The sequence below is a fragment of the Adiantum capillus-veneris genome, chromosome 13, assembly GCF_014529385.1.
Source record: "Adiantum capillus-veneris isolate H3 chromosome 13, ASM1452938v2, whole genome shotgun sequence".
Classification (NCBI taxonomy): Eukaryota; Viridiplantae; Streptophyta; class Polypodiopsida; order Polypodiales; family Pteridaceae; genus Adiantum; species Adiantum capillus-veneris.
In genome coordinates, this window is record NC_140943.1 from 12640917 (window position 1) to 12659680 (window position 18764).

At 44.1% G+C, this 18764-nt stretch overlaps 1 protein-coding gene across 2 annotated transcripts in view; it reads left to right on the top strand.

Annotated features, from left to right (window-relative positions):
- The first annotated feature begins 205 nt into the window (after positions 1-205).
- Positions 206-18764, top strand: part of DAL1 (E3 Ubiquitin ligase family protein) — a 31951-nt gene continuing 13392 nt past the window's right edge. The window contains exons 1-10 of one of the 2 annotated variants that reach the window (XM_086526425.1): positions 206-421; positions 506-558; positions 11054-11178; positions 12171-12266; positions 12343-12480; positions 12562-12627; positions 12930-13042; positions 13143-13253; positions 13340-13383; positions 13447-13576. In XM_086526425.1, the coding sequence (XP_086382551.1) occupies positions 348-421; positions 506-558; positions 11054-11178; positions 12171-12266; positions 12343-12480; positions 12562-12627; positions 12930-13042; positions 13143-13253; positions 13340-13383; positions 13447-13576 (950 nt within the window). In that variant the 5' untranslated portion in view covers positions 206-347. The remainder of the gene's footprint in view (positions 422-505; positions 559-11053; positions 11179-12170; positions 12267-12342; positions 12481-12561; positions 12628-12929; positions 13043-13142; positions 13254-13339; positions 13384-13446; positions 13577-18764) is intronic. The other variant, XM_086526426.1, reaches the window with a different exon arrangement.

Here is an 18764-nt window from a genome sequence, read left to right on the forward strand (position 1 = left end):
ACCAATGCTAGTAGAGAAGTCTCGTGATTTTATCACTTGTTACTATTAGAGATTATTTTGCAGGCCACGTGATTTTATCACTTTTTTCCTCTTGTTTTAGTATCGACAACTTGGGACACGTGTCTTAGAAGTTGCCCGTATGAGAGAGGGCCTTAGAAGTTAGAAGTTCCCCCCTCCATCCAAGTGCGTGTGACAGGGACCTTTGAAGATTCGTCGTTGTCCCGACCAAAACATATACTCTCTCTCGCTCTGTGTGTGCGTCTCTGTGCTTGTGCATGCGTGCATGGGTTCGGCTAGAGTATGAAGATGAACAGGAACATGACCTAAAATAGTGGAATACGTAAAAGATGCTGTCTTGGGGTGGCCTTACCTTCTGCCTCAGCGGAGCTGCGCTGTACTGCTTATCGCGCAACACTGGTCGGTAAGGCCTTCTCTCTCCCCGTGCTTTCTCTTATAAGATTATTTATTGCCACATGAAATTCTGGGTTTTGCAATGAGCTCGCAGGGACGCCGCTGATTTGAAATCTGTCAAGCGAGTCAATCAGCTCAAGGACTTGGGTGAGAGAGAGAGAGAGAGAGAGAGAGAGAGAGAGAGAGAGAGAGAGATTTGGTTATCATCTTTGAGAGATGCATTATGCTCGCTTCTTCTGCATTTGTGTGCACATTTTCTTCTTATTCTGCATCTGTTGTAGTTCTCTGATGACTTTGCTTACATCCTCAGCGGGACAATAGGTGCATGATAATGTACAGATTTGTAACTTGTGTGTAGTACGTGGTATGGCGACATTACTCGTAGTGGATCCTTATGCATTGTATGATGAACCCTTTACCCATTCTAAAGGCAAGAGCAGAATTGACCAATGTGCGTTTTGACTCACATCCTGGTTTACTTGGGCGATCTTTATGCTTCAGGAGATATGCATATTCGTCACTTAGCACTATGTTTATGATCTACTATAGGACCGCTCAGAAAACATCAAAGCTGGAAACTGTTAAAAACCTAAATGGGTGGATCTATAGCAACCTTGAACCAGCATGTATAGGCACGAGGCTGAGGCTAAAGACACTAGATACAAGTGAGGCTATTGCGCTCTTTTGGAGCATATTGGCTTCAAAGGTTACACCCTTTTCTTATATGCGCATCCATATAAGCACTTATACATGCATCGCAAAGCCTGTTAGACTTGAAAAATGAACTTTCGCTCAACTGTGCCTGATGTGCTCAGGTCTTTGGAATGAAGGTATGGACCACAAGCTTGGGTGGAGTTATAGAGACTTTTTGCAGGTCTATACTTGCCTCCCAACTTTGACGCTGATGTGTGGGCAGCGCGGAGCATCTCTCTTGCCGAGCCTGCGAGAACCTAGACATATACTTGAAGAAGTTTTGGGCTACTTCGTCTTCAATGACTTATCCCATTAAGAGCCACTGATAGAGTAGGCCCAACGATTTTGCTATGGATGACTTAAAATTCTATGCTCTATGATAGTACAAAGTGTGCACCATGTATGAGTCCTAAAGAGATTGCTTAGAATACCCATCACATGCTGACAAGAAAGGCAGATGGGTCTGACAAGACGGAGAAGCATCAATTCAGATGCTGTTGGTCTAAGGATCACAAGGAGGAGAAAAAACTTTTTCCCACACTTTTCGGGCTATGTGTATGAGTTTAAGTCACTTATCAATTGTGGTAGAGGAGGAAGACTTTTTATAGCTTGCACGTTTGTATCCAGATTCCATAAAATATATGCAAACAATGGGCGTCCATATTTATTTTTGTTGGGTTGGGTGGTGATTTACCCTACCTCTATCTCTGACCCCTATATATGTAGGGGTAGCTTTTCTTGGACATGTGCGATCGGGGAACCATACTACCAGATCTGTCAGAGTCTGGGTAAGAAGAATCACATGAGCCACTGAGTACGACAACCTGAAAAAGAAGAAGAAGAAAACAAAGGAGTTCAAAGATAGCGATTGCGTTTTTCATGCAGGTCTTAACGTATAGTTGATGTTTGTACTTTGTTATGTCGAGATTCCTCGTTGGAAATTTGCCAAACTCTACCCATTAGGAGAATTTGCCAAAAATCTTTGTTGGTTTCCTCCGTTCCATCGTTGGGATTTTGCTTTTCTTCATCTTCTTGTAGACTAACAATCGGAGGGGTGTCCTCTCTGACAGATTCTTCGCGAAAACCCACGTGTGCTGCAGAAAGGATCGAATCCTCCTTAGAAGAAGAATCGTCTGAGCTCTGATACCACTGTTACAATTCTAAAAGTATCTGGTCCCAAATGTGTGTCTCAAAAGCTGCCATCGGAAATCAATGGAGTGCCATTTGGCACATTTTTGGGCACTTTCCAGCTTGAGAGAGAGAGAAGCCTTGAAATAAACGTGGGGGTTGCATTTTTCGGCCGTATGGTGGATTGTTGCAGATACCAAAGCTATTGTGTGCAAGCTTTCCCTCTCATGTACAATATAGTGCAAGAAGTGATGTCCTGCACACTCTACACTGCTCTCTCTCTCCCCGTCATGTGATGCCCCACAAGCGGGCTCTTCATTTGACCTATGTACAGTTGTGTGGTCGTATGCTTCTGTGCCGAGGCAAGAGCCTCTTTGAACAGGATCAGGAGTAGCTAACTGCTACTCCAAAAGCAGGCATCGGTGAGGGTGATAACCTCACCTTATAGGTGCATTTTCAGCGTTGGTTATGCGCTGTTTTTGGACTGTTTTGCAGCCCTATGGATGCGAGAAGCATTGGGAATAGTGCCCCGCTGTTAGAGGACAGTTCTGAGACAGTTTAGGGCTGAAAACAGGGTAAAAACCAGTAAATACAGCGAGCTGTAATTGCTGTTTTTGGGTTGGAAACAGAGGGTTTATGTCTTTGGAAGCGAGTTCCAACAAGGGGATTTGTTTAGGGCGAGTTTTGAGGCCGTTATGTTGCCGAAATTTTGCCAGAACAGGTGTAATCTAGTTGGATACAAGTGAAGATCCCCAGGACTCTAGTTTTGTAACTTTACGCTCTAAAGGAAAAAAGAAATAACGAAAGGGACGCCAGTTTTTGGGGCCTATAGGTTGTCGGCGTTTGCCCGGAGCATTTTAGTTTCCGAGCCGTGTGTCCTTTGAAGTGTTAATTCTCGTTACAGGTTTTTATTTGCAAAGTTTCTTTGTGTATTAAAGTAAAGTAAAGTAAAGTTTCGGGTGAAAGCCTATGTCTACTGCCCTATGTGCCGGTTTCAACCACTGTAAGGTGTAGCGGAATGAATGTTGTATTTTCTCAATTAGTGATCTTTATTGCTCAAGGTTCCTTTTAGTTCTTAGGGAAGGAGAGAGCCTTCCGTCTTTATGGAGAGTGCTATGATCACGAACAAAGTGAGTGGATATTGTGCGTGCAAGTGAATGAGACTGAGAGAAGGAGAGAGAAGAGATACGACACCCGAGAGGTTGTAAAATCCTCCTCCGAAGGCCCCACTTTCGTCGGCGAGAGTGGTCTACTTTGATTGCACAAAGGTGTACAATGCGTATGCAATGGACTGATGCAATGGGACTATGCCAATGACGACGATGGTGGTGACGACAACGACTTGATGGCTGAAATCTGAGATCTTCTAATTGCTGAATTTCCGGACTGTTTCGGTGGCTGAAAATGACTGTTTTGGCTGCGTTTTTATGGCTGAAAATGAGGGAACATCTGCAATCGATTGGGGGCTGATCTGTTGCGGTACCATAGGCTGAAAACGCTATGTCTCTGCTGTAGATTGGGGCTGAATCTCAAAACGCTGATGTGGCTGAAAACAAAACGCTGAGATTTGCAAGTTGGGCTAGCGTTTGTGCAAGGAAAACACTGGCTGGTTATGCAACGTTTTTGCAAGAGAAAACGCTAGGCTCTCTACTGCTAGCGCTGGGAGGAATGTGCAATGCTGGGGGATTTGGTAGATGAAGGCGATATCTGCAAAGCTGAAAACGCCAAGGTTGAGGGAGGTGTTGATGAAGATGAAAACGCTAGGGTTACTTGCTGGGGTCTTGCTGAGAAGGTGCCTGTTGAGCATGTGCTCCTGCTGCCTCTTCTGCCAGAAAGTGCTAACTTGGGTTTGCTTATATATTATCTTAGCAAAATTGCCCTACCTACTTTTGTTGGAAAGTCACTTAAAAATAATAAGTGAAAATAACCAAAAATAGGAAAATAGGCTAAATGCACTAGAAAATTCCCCTGACTGAATCTGATGGATTCTGAAGGGAATACTGATGATCATGCTGTGTGCAACCGGAGGATATGCATCTATGCTAAGTGACTGGGCATGCACGGTCTACGAATAGACTCACAAAAGTGCCAGATCACTGCTAATCTAGACTTGACTGAACTGACTAAACCCTGCTGTGGTGTGGCTTGTCCACAGACACATAGGGTTGGGATGTGTCACGTGACATCCCCTCCTTTTCAAAGTGAGGTACTGGTACCGAACTGTATGGCGTCGAGGGAGATCGCCAATAGCATCCGGAATCTTGGAAGGGACTCTTCGCTGGCCCACTCTGATGTGTGGGTCGTGCGGTACTTGAACTTCATAAAGGTGTGCAATGCTTGCTTCTTTGGGCCGCGCCGAAAGCGACACAAAGTCTTCTGTGGCTCCTTTGATGCTTCAACTTCGTCGAGTATCCTGCTTCTTTCGTCTTCAAGAATCTCCATGGCTGAAAATTCTTGAAACCATCTCCAACACAAAACCATGAACATACCCATTCCATGTAAAGTGAAGGAAAAAATTATTGTCTTCTCTTAAGACTGTGTATGCAATGTAGATGAACATAGAGACGGAGTGACAACCCGTTTATCAAACACATGCAAACAATGAGATCAAATCTTTTCTATTTGATCGAAATCAATCAACTGTGGAAAATCACAATGGAAATGCCCATGCTGGGTGCTCATACTATCATGTGGTCTTCCGGAAACTGTGTCATGCCAAGGAAGAGACATGGAATGTGAAATCCTGACATACAAACTTTTCAGCTTTTCATGAACAATCAGCATACATTCGTGCTCATTCATGAGAGAAACGTGGTCAACATATAATATGTTATGCCTAGGAAAAGGGAGCACATAACGATGTTGACTAAAATACAGGAAACTGTCACGAATGAAACACTCGAACAATGCGTGCCTATCAATCATGCGAACACATAATACTTTCTGTGAGGGCTCTTTGGACCAAGGCTCGAGAGCCTAGATCGGTTCTCCTTGAAGGGGTTCTTGGGACCTAGGCTCGAGAGCCAAGATCGATCCTTCGTGATTGATCGAGTCTGCAACGAGGTTAGCTTCGCTAGAAAAAGCATCCACTTAACACATCATCCTTGTGAACAATCACATCATCTTCATGCAACGCATCATGCTTGTCTTTATGATCCAAATCATCATGCTTGTCTTTATCATCCAAATCATCATGCAAATCATTATCATTCAATTCATCATGCTTCGCATAATCATGTAAATTTTGTGTGTCATGCTGTGGAGAGAAAGAGACTGAGAGAGTCTCCTCCTCTTGAATCCTTTCAATCTTGTCCTGCATATTAGCAATGAGAGATGGAGAAGGAGCAATGTCCACTCCATGAAAGACAGTAGGAGAATCACTTTGGCATTGAGAGTTAAAGTGTTAGCCTCCCAATCAACGAGAGGGTTCAGTTCACGAAACCATTTCATGCCTAAAATCATATCACATCCTGAGAGAGGAGAAACAACAAATCTTCTAGTGAAGGCAGTCTGTTGAATTGCAAACAACACATCAAGGCACTTGATGAGAGTGTCCATACCGGGACGAAAGCCAGAGACCTCGATAGGAGATCTCTGACTAACTTCGAGGCGAGCTCTCTCAACAAGAGAGGAACTGATTACATCATGCATACTACCTGGGTCAAACAATATGACAAAACGGTGCCCCGAGGTACGACCATACCATTTAATGAGAGAATCATCAATGGGAGGGTCATGAGACACTTTGGACACAATTGTGTTATCATTCATTGCATTGACAGATGTAGTGGGTGTTGTGGGTTCTTTAGATTCATTCGATTCAAGCTTAGGACATGTTCTTTTTATGTGACCCTTAATGTGACAATGAAAACAACGACTTTCCTTAGAATAAGTGCTTTGTTCTTCCGAAGTGATGTAACCTCCTACAATTCCTTGTGCTACCTTTTCATATGGAGTAAGCTCAGGTTTAGCAATTGTGTTAGCCTTACCCTTAGATTCATTGGAAGAATTCTTTGATGAGAGATTGTTGGAAGATTGGTTAGAAGAGTTATCATTCTTACCATTCTTACCGTTCTCACTGTTCTGAGGGTTCTGAGAAGTCTGCGAGGTACTTGTGGAAGTCTTGTTCTCCTTAGGCTTTCCCTTTGTGCTTCATCTCCTGTGCGAGAGCAATCGCTACCGCCTTGTTGAGATCGATTGGATCGAATACCTTGACATCGTACTTGATATACTCGACGCTCGTCCAATCCAAAGAGAAAAGTCTCTTTGCGTTCATCATCCGACATGCGTAGTTGGGTACCTAGCTGTAAAACACGATTAGAAAATGACATAACCGGCATACCATTTTGCTTGAGAGCGCGCCAATCGTCCTTCAATCGTGCGAGGTACTGAGGTCGCATAAACTGCGCCTTGAGCTTGTCTTGGAAATCAACCCAACTAAAAGAGAGGGGCGTGAAATCGTCGGCTGCCTCTAGGTGCGCGGCTAGCTGTGCCTCTTGCCATGCATGGTACCAATTGATGGCATCACCGGCAAGGTACATAGCTACCGTCAAAACTTTGCTATTTCCTGTCTTCTTAGTTGTCGCAAAATAAGCATTAAATTGATGCAACCAAGAATGAATCACCGTAGCATCCATCTTACTGTCATACTTACTGAAAGCCAACTTTTCTATAACTGGATGGTTGGAATCTGCGTCGTGGCTTTCGCCACTTGATGAACTCCCACGATCTTTGGGTGGTTCGGTCTTCGAGGCTAGGACTTGGGCAAGCAATTCTTGAGTGCGTATCTCTCGTCGAGCTTCACGCTCAGCCTCCAAGGTTGCAGCTCGTTCTGTCGCTTCCTCCTTTCGTAGTTCTTTTCTTTCTTTTCTTGCGTCGCAATGCGATTTTCTTCTTGTTGTGCGACAAATCTTGCGTTTCTTTCGTAGCACTCGCGGTCCTTAGCTGCTTGGTTTGCGGCCATTCTTGCAATTCTGTCGCCGTGTTCACGGGCTCTTTCGTTGCGCTCACGGTCCTGAGCAAGGCGCTCACGGTCCTAAGCAAGGCGATTTGCTTCTTGTCTATCCATCATGGCCATCATCTGCTTGACCATTTCCTCCATAGGGTTTGGTGGACTTGGTGGAGTAGATGGCGAAGGGGGAGGGTTGAAGAAATCATCTCCGGGTGGGGAAGAGTCTTTGTCGTCTCTCTCATGCTCATCACCTGTATACGAAGTATCCATTCCGCTTCGGGTGACGACCATGCACTATGATCTTGGATTCTTAAGCTCGCGAGGAACTTGGGTTCTTGAGGGTCTTGGTTCTTGGGTTCTTGAGAATCTTGAGGTTTTCTTTTGCTTGCAAATCGCGTTGGAGAAGGATCTTCTCTTCACTCGAGTTCTACCCTTTTCTGCGGGCGCACCCCTTGGCGGCTTTGCGCTCGCACCAAGGTTGCTTTTTCCCACCTCACGTCGATTGGCCGGCCGCTAAGTGCACGGTCCGCTCTTAATGAGTGAAAAGAGACACAAGGGGAGGCTGGACAAGCCCTTCTTTCTTGGGATTCCTGTCACTCTTCAACAAAACACGATTAGGAATCGCCACGCCCAAGTAAACTTGGGTTCGTGCGACCTCAACAAGCAACAAAAAATTCTTGTGGTTCTTGTGGTTCTTTCCTTGAGTAATGCACAACACTTCCAAAGCTCTGATACCAATGTAAGGTGCAGCGGAATGAATGTTGTATTTTCTCAAGATTAGTGATTTTTATTGCTCAAGGTTCCTTTTAGTTCTTAGGGAAGGAGAGAGCCTTCCGTCTTTATGGAGAGTGCTATGATCACGAATAAAGTGAGTGGATATTGTGCGTGCAAGTGAATGAGACTGAGAGAAGGAGAGAGAAGAGATACGACACCCGAGAGGTTGTAAAACCCTCCTCCAAAGGCCCCACTCTCGTCGGTGAGAGTGGTCTACTTTTATTGCACAAAGGTGTACAATGCGTATGCAATGGACTGATGCAATGGGACTATGCCGATGACGACGACGGTGGTGACGATGACGACTTGATGGCTGAAATCTGAGATCTTCTAATCGCTGAATTTCGGGACTGTTTCGGTGGCTGAAAATGACTGTTTTGGCTGCGTTTTTATGGCTGAAAATGAGGGAATATCTGCAACCGACTGGGGGACTGATCTGCTGCGGTGCCATAGGCTGAAAACGCTATGTCTCTGCTGTAGATTGGGGCTGAATCTCAAAACGCTGATGTGGCTGAAAACAAAACGCTGAGATCTGCAAGTTGGGCTAGCGTTTTTGCAAGGAAAACGCTGGCTGGTTACGTAGCGTTTTTGCAAGAGAAAACGTTGGGCTCTCTACTGCTAGTGTTGGGAGGAATCTGCAATGCTGGGGGATCTGGGAGATGAAGGCGATATCTGCAAAGCTGAAAACGCCAAGGTTGAGGGAGGTGTTGATGAAGATGAAAACGCTAGGGTTACTGCTGGGGTCCTGTTGAGAAGGTGCCTGTTGAGCATGTGCTCCTGCTGCCTCTTCTGCCAGAAAGTGCTAACTTGGGTTTGCTTATATATTATCTTAGCAAAATTGCCCTACCTACTTTTGTTGGAAAGTCACTCAAAAATAATAAGTGAAAATAACAAAAAATAGGAAAATAGGCTAAATGCACTGGAAAATTCCCCTGACTGCATTTGATAGATTCTGAAGGGAATACTGATGATCATGCTGTGTGCAACCGGAGGATATGCATCTATGCTAAGTGACTAGGCATGCACGGTCTACGAATAGACTCACAAAAGTGCCAGATCACTGCTAATCTAGACTTGACTGAACTGACTGAACCTTGCTGTGGTGTAGCTTGTCCATGGACACATAGGGCTGGGATGTGTCACGTGACAACCACTCTGTTCAGTATGAACTTAGTGATGGATTGGGATCCCCGGAAATGATTACTCGCACACGACAATGCTTGAGTGGAAAATCTCTATAGACATGATCACATTAAGGATTAGTTAATTCGACATGAGTGAGGTCGGAGATGGATCTAGATGCGATTACTAAATATGTACTGACAGTCATGGTCTGAGATTTGGAATGAAATTTTTGTGATTGATTTGATCTGTCATGTGATGTGATTTTAATGAGATTTGAATGTGATGTCATGTGATTGTCGTCTTTGTACAAGTGCTGGATTTGTGTCGTCTAGTGCGTCGGTACTTACAGTCAGTGTCTACTAAACTGGTTTATGGCTTATGTCTGATTTTGTAGGCGTAATACTACGGAATTCTGTACTTTTGCCACGTGACACTCTGCCATGTCAGCCTGTCCGTACAAATCTGTCTACGTCAGTAGGGCTGTCCGCATGGTGTTGCCACGTCATCAGTTTGTGAGAGTTGCTGATGACGTGGCAGGTGTACGGATTCCCGTGTTTTCAGTTGCACCCGGTTTTTGGGCCTTATGCTTTTGAGTTTGTAGCTCTTTTGAGTTTGTAGCTTTTCATGGCCAAGGGTCTTTAAATATGAGCCAAGAGCTCATTCTCTGGCATGCTTCCTGGAGAAGGTACAGAGTCTTGAGTACCGGTGTTGTACAGAGTTCAAGCAACATAAAGAAATATCGAAAGGGGCGCCAACCTTTGGGGCCAGTGCTCTCTTGGGATGGAAGTTGGAACTCCGCCATTCCCCGTCTCGTGTCGTCTCTCTCTTTCAATGCAGTTGTTATTTGAAGTGGTTAAAGTTGCTCAGTCTGTTCTTTTCCGTTGACATGGGGTCTACGGAGACAGAACCGCCACCATGTCGAGTTTTGACACAGAGCACCGAGCCGTACAATAGGTTGTCATGAGAGGGCTCAGACTAGGAGTATTGACAATACGAGCACCGGGAGGCATACCAGGACCAATAAGTTGTCATTGGAGGGAGAGGCAGCGGGAGAGATTTGTGCTAGTTACCTAACAGATAAAGAGGAGATTCGGTGTCACATACCCTTCTTAGTACTCTTGTAAGAGGTGCTATCTCCACCTCCACTGTACCTCATCCAAAACTTTAGCTTCTCATTAGGATGGGGGTAGTATTTCTTCCCATGGTTTAGCACACTTATATGATAGCATGGTTATTTGCATTACTTCTTCAACATAATAGATTGCATTGTTAATCCTTCAGTTGCGACAGCGGTCTGGGTCCACGACTATTATCTTTAATCTACAGAATGCATTGTTAATCCTCCAGTTGTGACAGCTTGTCTGTAGATGCGGATCTCCCCTGCGTGGGCCCACAACCATTATTGGGTAAAGTATTCCAGACGAACCCCACCCTGCCCCCAAAGATGCAGCTGAGGGTGCTTGCTGAGAGTCAATCTGCCGAGCACTCTCACAATTCTCTGCTGCTGTGAAAGTGAGAGAGATCTCCAGAGATTGGTGGGACCAAGGAACTCTTACACAAATGAGATTGACTGCATTCTGAGTGTCCCTCCAAATATCACTTGACTTCAATCATGAAAGGTGCGGTTTTTTCATGCATGTGCAATCTGGGCACTGAAATGGTAAGAGGCCTTTTTCATTTTTCCAGTTTTGTAAACTAAAGGCCCAAGAGAAAAAACTAGTTTTCATTTCTCATGACAGTCTATAATGCTCGAGGCACGATTACTTCATGCCTTGTCACTCTTTTATGAATGTGTGGGCTTACAGCCCAACAGCAAGGCACTGTTCTTTCATTGTTCAGTAACTGACTAAATGCAGTTAGACTGATTATTGTATGAATTGGTACTCTGTCTAGTTATTTCTGATTAAGGTTAGAGCCAAATATTTATTACCTAAATTTAACTCCTCATTCTGGCTCTTTGCTGCTTTTCAGCTGCTTTATTGGAATCAGCTTGCAAAGCACTTCCATTGGTGGTGACTGTTGCCGGACGAGTGGGTTCTGATGCTCCAATAAGCTGTGAGCATAGCAGTCTGCGAGGAGTCATTCTTGAAGAGATTGTAAGGCGTCAGAAACAGATTTCACTGTTGCAATTGCTTTGATTTAAGCTCAATACTTATTCGAGTCACTTGAGTGAATGATAACACAGATCAACACTGTATGTTTTGCTGAGTTGATATGTTTTGTTGAGTCATTGAAGGTAGTGTGAGGCATTTTTGGAAGGGTAAAATGTATCCAATCACATAATAACATGAACCAAGTGCAGATACAGCTAGATCATATCTTTGATATGTTGTTTTCTCACTGAAAATCCAGATAGGAAAGGAGGAGTCTCTGGTCAAGATTGTTTCATGCACCCTACTTGGGATCAGTTACCCTAGTTGCTGCAGTCAGTTGGGTCCAGTTGGGAGACACCAACCTTTTAACAGCTTAACTGTCCACTTTGTGCATTTTAGGACTACCTATCGTGATTTCCTTCAATGCCGTGTAAATTTAGGTCTTGGAGGAGACGTGAAGAGTGTGAGATATGTTTTTGGCGAAGAAGGGGGGGAGGTCTGGAGGCACTAAGCTCGTTGTGAAATCCTAGAAGCTGTTGCTTTGACTTAGAGCAGTACAAAGAATAGTAAAAGTGGATTATTTTTAATAATATTTGGACGTAACCACAAAGCTCTTTATGCTGGAATTTGACGAAGGATTATGGTAACACTACTTGAAAAGCATATTTCCAAGGGAGCAACTTTTGTATTTGGTTTTGGTTGGCAGTTCCTATCACTTTATTCTAGTCCTCTGGCCCTCATCATTACTCACAGTTATGGCCATATACTTGGCATGATAACAATCTAAATTATCCTGTTGTTGATGAAATATGTCGCGATAGAAGTTTTTTTTTCAACATTTTGAGGCCAGCTAAATCTACAGTCTTATTACATGAAAACTTGATACTTAATGGTGTATTTTCTGGTTGTTGAAAGGAATGGTTTTGCTTTTAGCCAGTAGTTTTTGGCAGTCGAAATGACACTCTTAACTATGAGTGTTTTTTTTGCTTCATTAGGCAGAACAACATTTTTTGAAACACAACGAATCAGGCTCATGGATTCAGGATTCTGCACTGATGCTTGCCATGAGCAAGGAGGTCCCTTGGTACCTGGTAAGAGTTAATTTTGATATAAGAGGGCGAATCAGCTGAGTTATGTATTTACTACGGAATATTTTATGGCAAACAGGAAGATGGTACGGGCCGGATTTTTGTCATTGGAGCTCGTGGAGCGCATGGTTTAGAGCTGCCAATAGCCAGTGAGGTTTTTGAAGAATCAGGTCGGTCTCTTGTGCGTGGGACCCTCGACTATTTGCAGGGGCTTAAGGTTGTATTTGAATAAACATTTTATTCCTGTGCTAAAATTGATACGGTTTGTTAAACTTTTTACTTTTTTGATGTCTATCAGATGCTCGGAGTAAAGCGGGTAGAGAGAGTGTTGCCTGTAGGCACTACTCTGACTGTTGTGGGTGAGGTAAGCTCCTATTTTTTGGGGAGGTTAATCAGTGGGTCTGGAGGCCTATGATTTCCAGAGTTATCATGCTTCTAGCTTTCTGGTGCATGGCTCCCACTGCAACCGAAACTTAAAAAAGAAATAATTATTGGTGGAGCTGCTTGTACACTCTTAAGGATGCTTCTTCTTTTTCTAGCTGTCTCCATAGCATCCCTTGTGCCTATTTTTTGAACTCCTTAGCTCCAAGATGTGTCTTTTTATTTGATTGAATGCTCACTATTTAAACTTTACGGTTGGCCTATTTATTGTCTGTTCAAAATCAGGCTGTTCAAGATGATTTGGGTACACTCCGGATCCAGAAGCCTCACAAAGGTCCTTTCTATGTCTCCCCCAAAAGCATTGATGAGCTAATCATCAATCTTGGGAAGTGGTCAAGGTTTGTCTGCTAGTTGCCAATTCCTGATTTGTAAGAGTTCCTTTCTTAGCCTTTGTCATTGAAGGATGTGAAAAAAGCTTCATTTGTTTGGTCAAGTCAGGTGGTACAAGTTCATGTCACTTGGGTTTACAGTGTTTGGACTTTACCTCATGACGACACATGCAATCAAATACTTTTTTGAAAGGCGGAGAAGAGCTGCTTTAAATAGAAGGTAAGGATAATTTGGCAATGCCACATTGTTTTCACATGCACCTTATTCTCATGCATTTAAACATTTCGTCTGATTTAACCTTTTAGAGTAATGGAAGCTGCAGCACAGAGGCGAGAGCGCCAGCAGCAAGGTAAAATATACACAATCGGATGAATGCATAAATGTGGAATGGCAGTCTCAAATTCTACAGTAGTTCATGCAGGAGAAATTGATGGACGAGATGGTCACTTGGAGGATGATATCTTTGAGCCAAAGATGGATTCTGTAGTTCCCGACCTTTGTGTCATATGCCTGGAGCAAGAATACAATGCTGTTTTTGTACCGTAAGGCTCTTATAACTTAGTACTGCTGGTGCATGTTTTTATGTTTTTTTTAGTTTGACACTTTTGTTAGCGGTTACTAGTCTACTACATTGCATTTCTTTTTGTAAAACCTATGTTATCAGCTGTATCCTATGCTGCTACCACACCACTCTTGTTTGTACAGAGCTGCCATGTCCCCACTGTCCATACGGTCAGTATCACTGCCTCGTCAACAAATGTCCATACTGCTGCCATGTCAGCAGAGGCGTACCTTGGCCTTGATGTGGTGTGTGTGTAGGGTGTCCACAGCATGTGCGACCATGTTAAATACTGTTCTCTTAGAGAAGAGTAATTGTTATTGGTGCTGTACAGTTCTGCCACATCATCAGGTCCTGTCCTAGGTGGTCATGCCACGTCATCACTTTGTGACATACCCCCCTCTTGAAAGAATTGTAATCGCCCTCGATTACGCTTGCAAAATCACACATAAGCCATAAACCAGTTTAGTAGATACTTACTCTTAAGCACCGATGCACTAGACAACACAAAGTCAGCACTTGCACAAAGACAACAGTCACATTACATCACATTCAAGTCATATCACATAGAATCCATTTAGATCTAGGACCATGATTCCTAGCAACGTATTTAGCAATCGCATCTAGGTCCACCCCGGACCTCGCTAATGTTGGATTAACTTATTCTTATTGCGATCATGTCCATAGATTTCTCAAGACCGAAATGCTGCAGTTATTTCGTCAATCATTCCAGCTTTCAATCCTGCACTCAAACACAATCACATGTGTGAGTAATAAAAAATCAAAGTTATTTCCGGTACTTCCAGTTCATCAATCAGACACCGGGTTCATACTGAACAGAGCATTTCAATCATTCAGTGTAGTTATCTTTTTGCTGTGTAGCCATCTCATCCCTTGAGAACTCTTGATGCGCTCTGTAACAAACTTGGACACTCCCAAGTCAAGATTCTACTGCGACACAGTAGAGATTCACTTCAAAACAATTTACAATTCACACTTCATTCGACACGGCCCGACGGAGTTCCGTGCCTAGAGATATTGGCCCCGAAGACTGGTGCCCCTTTTGGTATTTCTTTTTGTATTAATCTGTGTTCAAAGTACAAGAGAGTGGAAGGGTTCTCACTCTCAGACTCTGCGTCCAGATGCTCTGAAAAGTGAGGGCCCTGTCCATTAAATATAGGTTACAAGGGATGCCCAAAAGCAGAGTCCCAAAAGCTGTCAACTTTAAAAGCTTGTAAAACAAAAGCAATTAATCCAAAAGCTTCTCAAATCAGCCAGCGCAGGATTTTAGCAGCGCAACAGCAGATTTTCGTACAGCATCAGCGTAAAAAGCGGAAATCCGTACGTCTGCTATGTTAGCGGGATTTGTGGCGGCAAATCTGGGCCTGCCGAATAGCTACCACGTGTCATGTCGCCAGTCTGTGTGTCCGGGTGTGTTGTCCCACTCTGTGAGTGTATCCATGGCCATGCCATGTCACCCATTTGTGACATACTATCACAAGACGGGCACCACGTGCCAATAGAAAAGAATAGACTGAACAGACATTTGTTACCATATACATGTAGTAGTGATGTGTGTGAACACACTAGGACCGCCGGGGCATTTTTTCCCTCTTTAGGAGGTTTTTTCCCCGTGCATTGTATATACGTCCAAGCTGTGTACATTTCTCTGTAACCCTATTTCCAACAATTAGTATCAGAGCAGGTGCCGTCCTCCCGGGCTTAGTCGCCAGCAGCTCCAGCACACGCTTGCTCACTTTCTTCGATTTCTGTGAGCTTTGGCGAGCGTTCGCAGGTCGACAAAAATTTCGGATGAGCTCGTAGAGCTCAATCTGCTTAGATTTCTGATTCGGGCTCATTTCGGCTTCCGTTTCCACTACAGGCAGTACTACACAGGCTATTTCGTCATTTTGTGCAGAAATTCGGTCAGTGCCGTTTTCTGCATAACAGGTGCCTAACAGTCTTCTACGGTTTGTGCTATATAGCACGTGTTGTTCCGGCTTCGTTTCTCCTCTTTTCGGGTAGTTTTCACATTAGGTGCAACATTTACCATGGCTAACAACAACACAGATGTGTTCAAGATGTTTGTTGCCGAGGACAGATTGGATGGGGACAATTACCTTATGTGGGCTTACACGTTCTCGTGTCAAAGGGCGTCTGGAATATTGTGCAGGGCATTGATGTACGTCCTGGTTCTGAGGATGCAGGCGATGTTGAGGATATTGCAGGTCTTGCTGCAAGAATTGCTGCTATTAGAGTTGTTTTGCCTACGGTAGAACAATCTCGTTGGGATGTAAAGGATGCGCAGGCTCATGCATTGATTGTGTTGTCTGTGAAGCGCACCATTGTTCCTCACATTCGTTCAGCAAAATCTGCAAAACAGGCTTGGGATATTCTAGAGTCAAGAACAAATCAATTTCATATTCCGGAAATCCATTTCATAGTCATACAGCAGAATATTGTCAGTTCTCAGTATCTCTGAAGCTCAAAGAGACATCAGTGACTCTAGTATTCTAAAATTCGAGGCATGTAAGGTGCAGCGGAATGATTGTTTGCGCTTTGCTCAAGATGAGTGCTCCGAACTGTGCTCAAGGTTCCTTTTGTTCTTATGGAAGGCAGAGCCTTCCGTTCTTAATGAGAGAATGCTATGATCACAAACAAAGTGAATGGACACTGTGCGTGCAAGTGTATGAGACTGAGAGATAGAGAGAGAAGAGAGATACGACACCAGAGACGACGTAAAACCCTCCTCCGAAGGCCCCACTCTCTTCTTTGAGAGTGGTCTACTATTGATTGCACAATCTGGTATAAATGTAATGCATGGGACTGATGCAAGTCTAGGCTATGTCGACGATGACGATGGTGATGACGAAGTCGACCTACGGGCTGAAATCTGCAATCTTTCTACTGCTGTCCAAAAACGCTATGGGCTGAAATCTGCGACTGAGCCAAAAATGCTGATTTTGGGGCTGTTTTCTGTGGGTCTTTGACGGTTTAGGGCTGAAAACTGATGTTCTTAAGTGCTGAAAATTGATGTCTTTACCGGGCTGAATCTGCTACTTCTTGTGGGCTGAATCTGCAAGTCTTCTATTGCTGAAAACGTTGCAAGAGTCTGCTGGAATCGCCATGCTTCTGATGTCAAAACGCTAGGCCAATGTGTCTCTGCCAAAAACGCTAGGTACTATGGTTGGGTCCTTGCAAAAACGCTAGCTTGCTGGGTTCTGTGGCGATGATGCTGGATCTTGAAAACGCTAGGCAAAGTTGATGCAAAAACGCCAGCTTGTGCAGTTTCCAAAAACGCTAGGTGAGGGGTTTGGCTTGGAGGGGGAAACCGCCAAGGTTTTGTTGAGAAGTTACCTGCTGAGCTTGGCTCCTGTTGCCTCTTCTGCCATTTAGTGCTAGCTTTGGTTTGCTTATATATTTTCTTACCCAAATTGCCCTACCTACTTTGTTGGAAAGTCACTTAAATTAATAAGTGAAAAATGTCAAAAATAGGAAAAATAGGCTAAAATCACTGGAAAATTCCCTTAACTGATTCTGATGGAAATGCTTATGATCATGCTGTGTGCAACCAGAGGATATGCATCTACACTAAGTGACTGGACATGCACGGTCTACGAATAGACTCACAAAAGTGCCAGATCACTTCTAATCTAGACTGACTGGACTGACTGAACCCTAATCATGCTGTAGCTTGTCCACGGACACATTGGGTTGGATGTGTCACGTGACAAAGGCATCTGTTGACAAAGGAGCGGAGTAACTCCCCTCTTGTGCATCCCACTGCACCAGATCTGCGGCAAGGTAAAGTTTCACAAGCTGAGGAGTATCTGCTAGGTCCTCCTCCTCCATCCACTTCGCATCCAATGGAGGATAGTTCTTGAATTTAACCAAGAACCGCCTTCTTACTTTACCCTTATTCTTTGTGTCCTTATGTGCCAAAATCTATTCAGGAACAAGGATCTCCTCGTTTTCTTCCACTTCGGGTTGCTCATCGGGCTTCCCATCTTCAGGCACATCACCTTTTAAAGGTTTCAAGAGACTCACATGAAATGCATTGTGAATCCTCCAAGTTTCAGGCAGTTTCAGTTGGAAGGAGACATCATTGATCTTTTCAAAAATCTGGAAAGGTCCATAGTATCGCATACTAGGCTTTGGAAAAAGCCTCTCCTTTCCCTTTTTCTTTCTCAGGCGTGCCTTCTCAAAACGTAAGAGCACCCAATCATCCTCCTTCAATTTTAAATCGCGATGATGGCGATCTGCTGTCTTTTTCTGTCTTTCCTGAGATTTCTGCAAAGCCTCGCGGACCTCGGCAAAAGCCGTGTCTAAGTCACGCGTATACTCATCAGCTTCAAAAATCTTATCTTTCGTGCTTAGAAAGGGTGGAACCTTCGCAACACCTTTAACAATCTCAAATGGCGCCTTCCCCGTCGAAGAGTGTATCGTGTTATTGTAGGCAAATTCCACCAAAGGTAGATACTTTTCCCATTGAGTCTTCTGATCTGAGATATAAGACTTGAATAAATCTAAAATCACTGAATTGGCAATCTCAGACTGCCGGTCAGTCTGCGGGTGGAAAGATGACGAGAACTGTAACCGTGTGCCAGTGTTCGAAAAAATTACCTTCCAAAACAAACTCGTGAATCTGGGGTCCTTGTCGGAGACAATCGTCTCAGGCATGCCATGTAAACTGAAAATCTGGGCCACAAACAGTCTCGCTAAGTGCTCGGCTTGATTGTCTTCTTTATTGGAATGAAATGAGCCTGCTTGCTAAATCGGTCAATAACAGTCCAGATACCATCGTGACCACTCTGTGTTCTCGGGAGATAAAAAACGAAATCCATTGCAATACTGTCCCAGGGGCGGGTGGGTATGAGCAAAGGCTTGAACAATCCCTGTGCTTTATGCCTGTCAAACTTGACCTTCTGGCATACCAAGCATCTGCGCACAAACTCCTCCACATCCTTCCCGAGTCTCGGCCAAAAGAAATATCTCTCTACTTCTTTCATGGTGGTAGCATTGCCGCGGTAACCCGTAAAAGGCGGACAATGGCATTCAGTCATAACCTTTTCCCTCAACGGCTGTGTAACGCACAACATGGTTTTCCTCATCAAGTAGCCATCCCGAATGGAATATCCCGCTACTGTCTCCCCATCCCTTATCCGTATGAA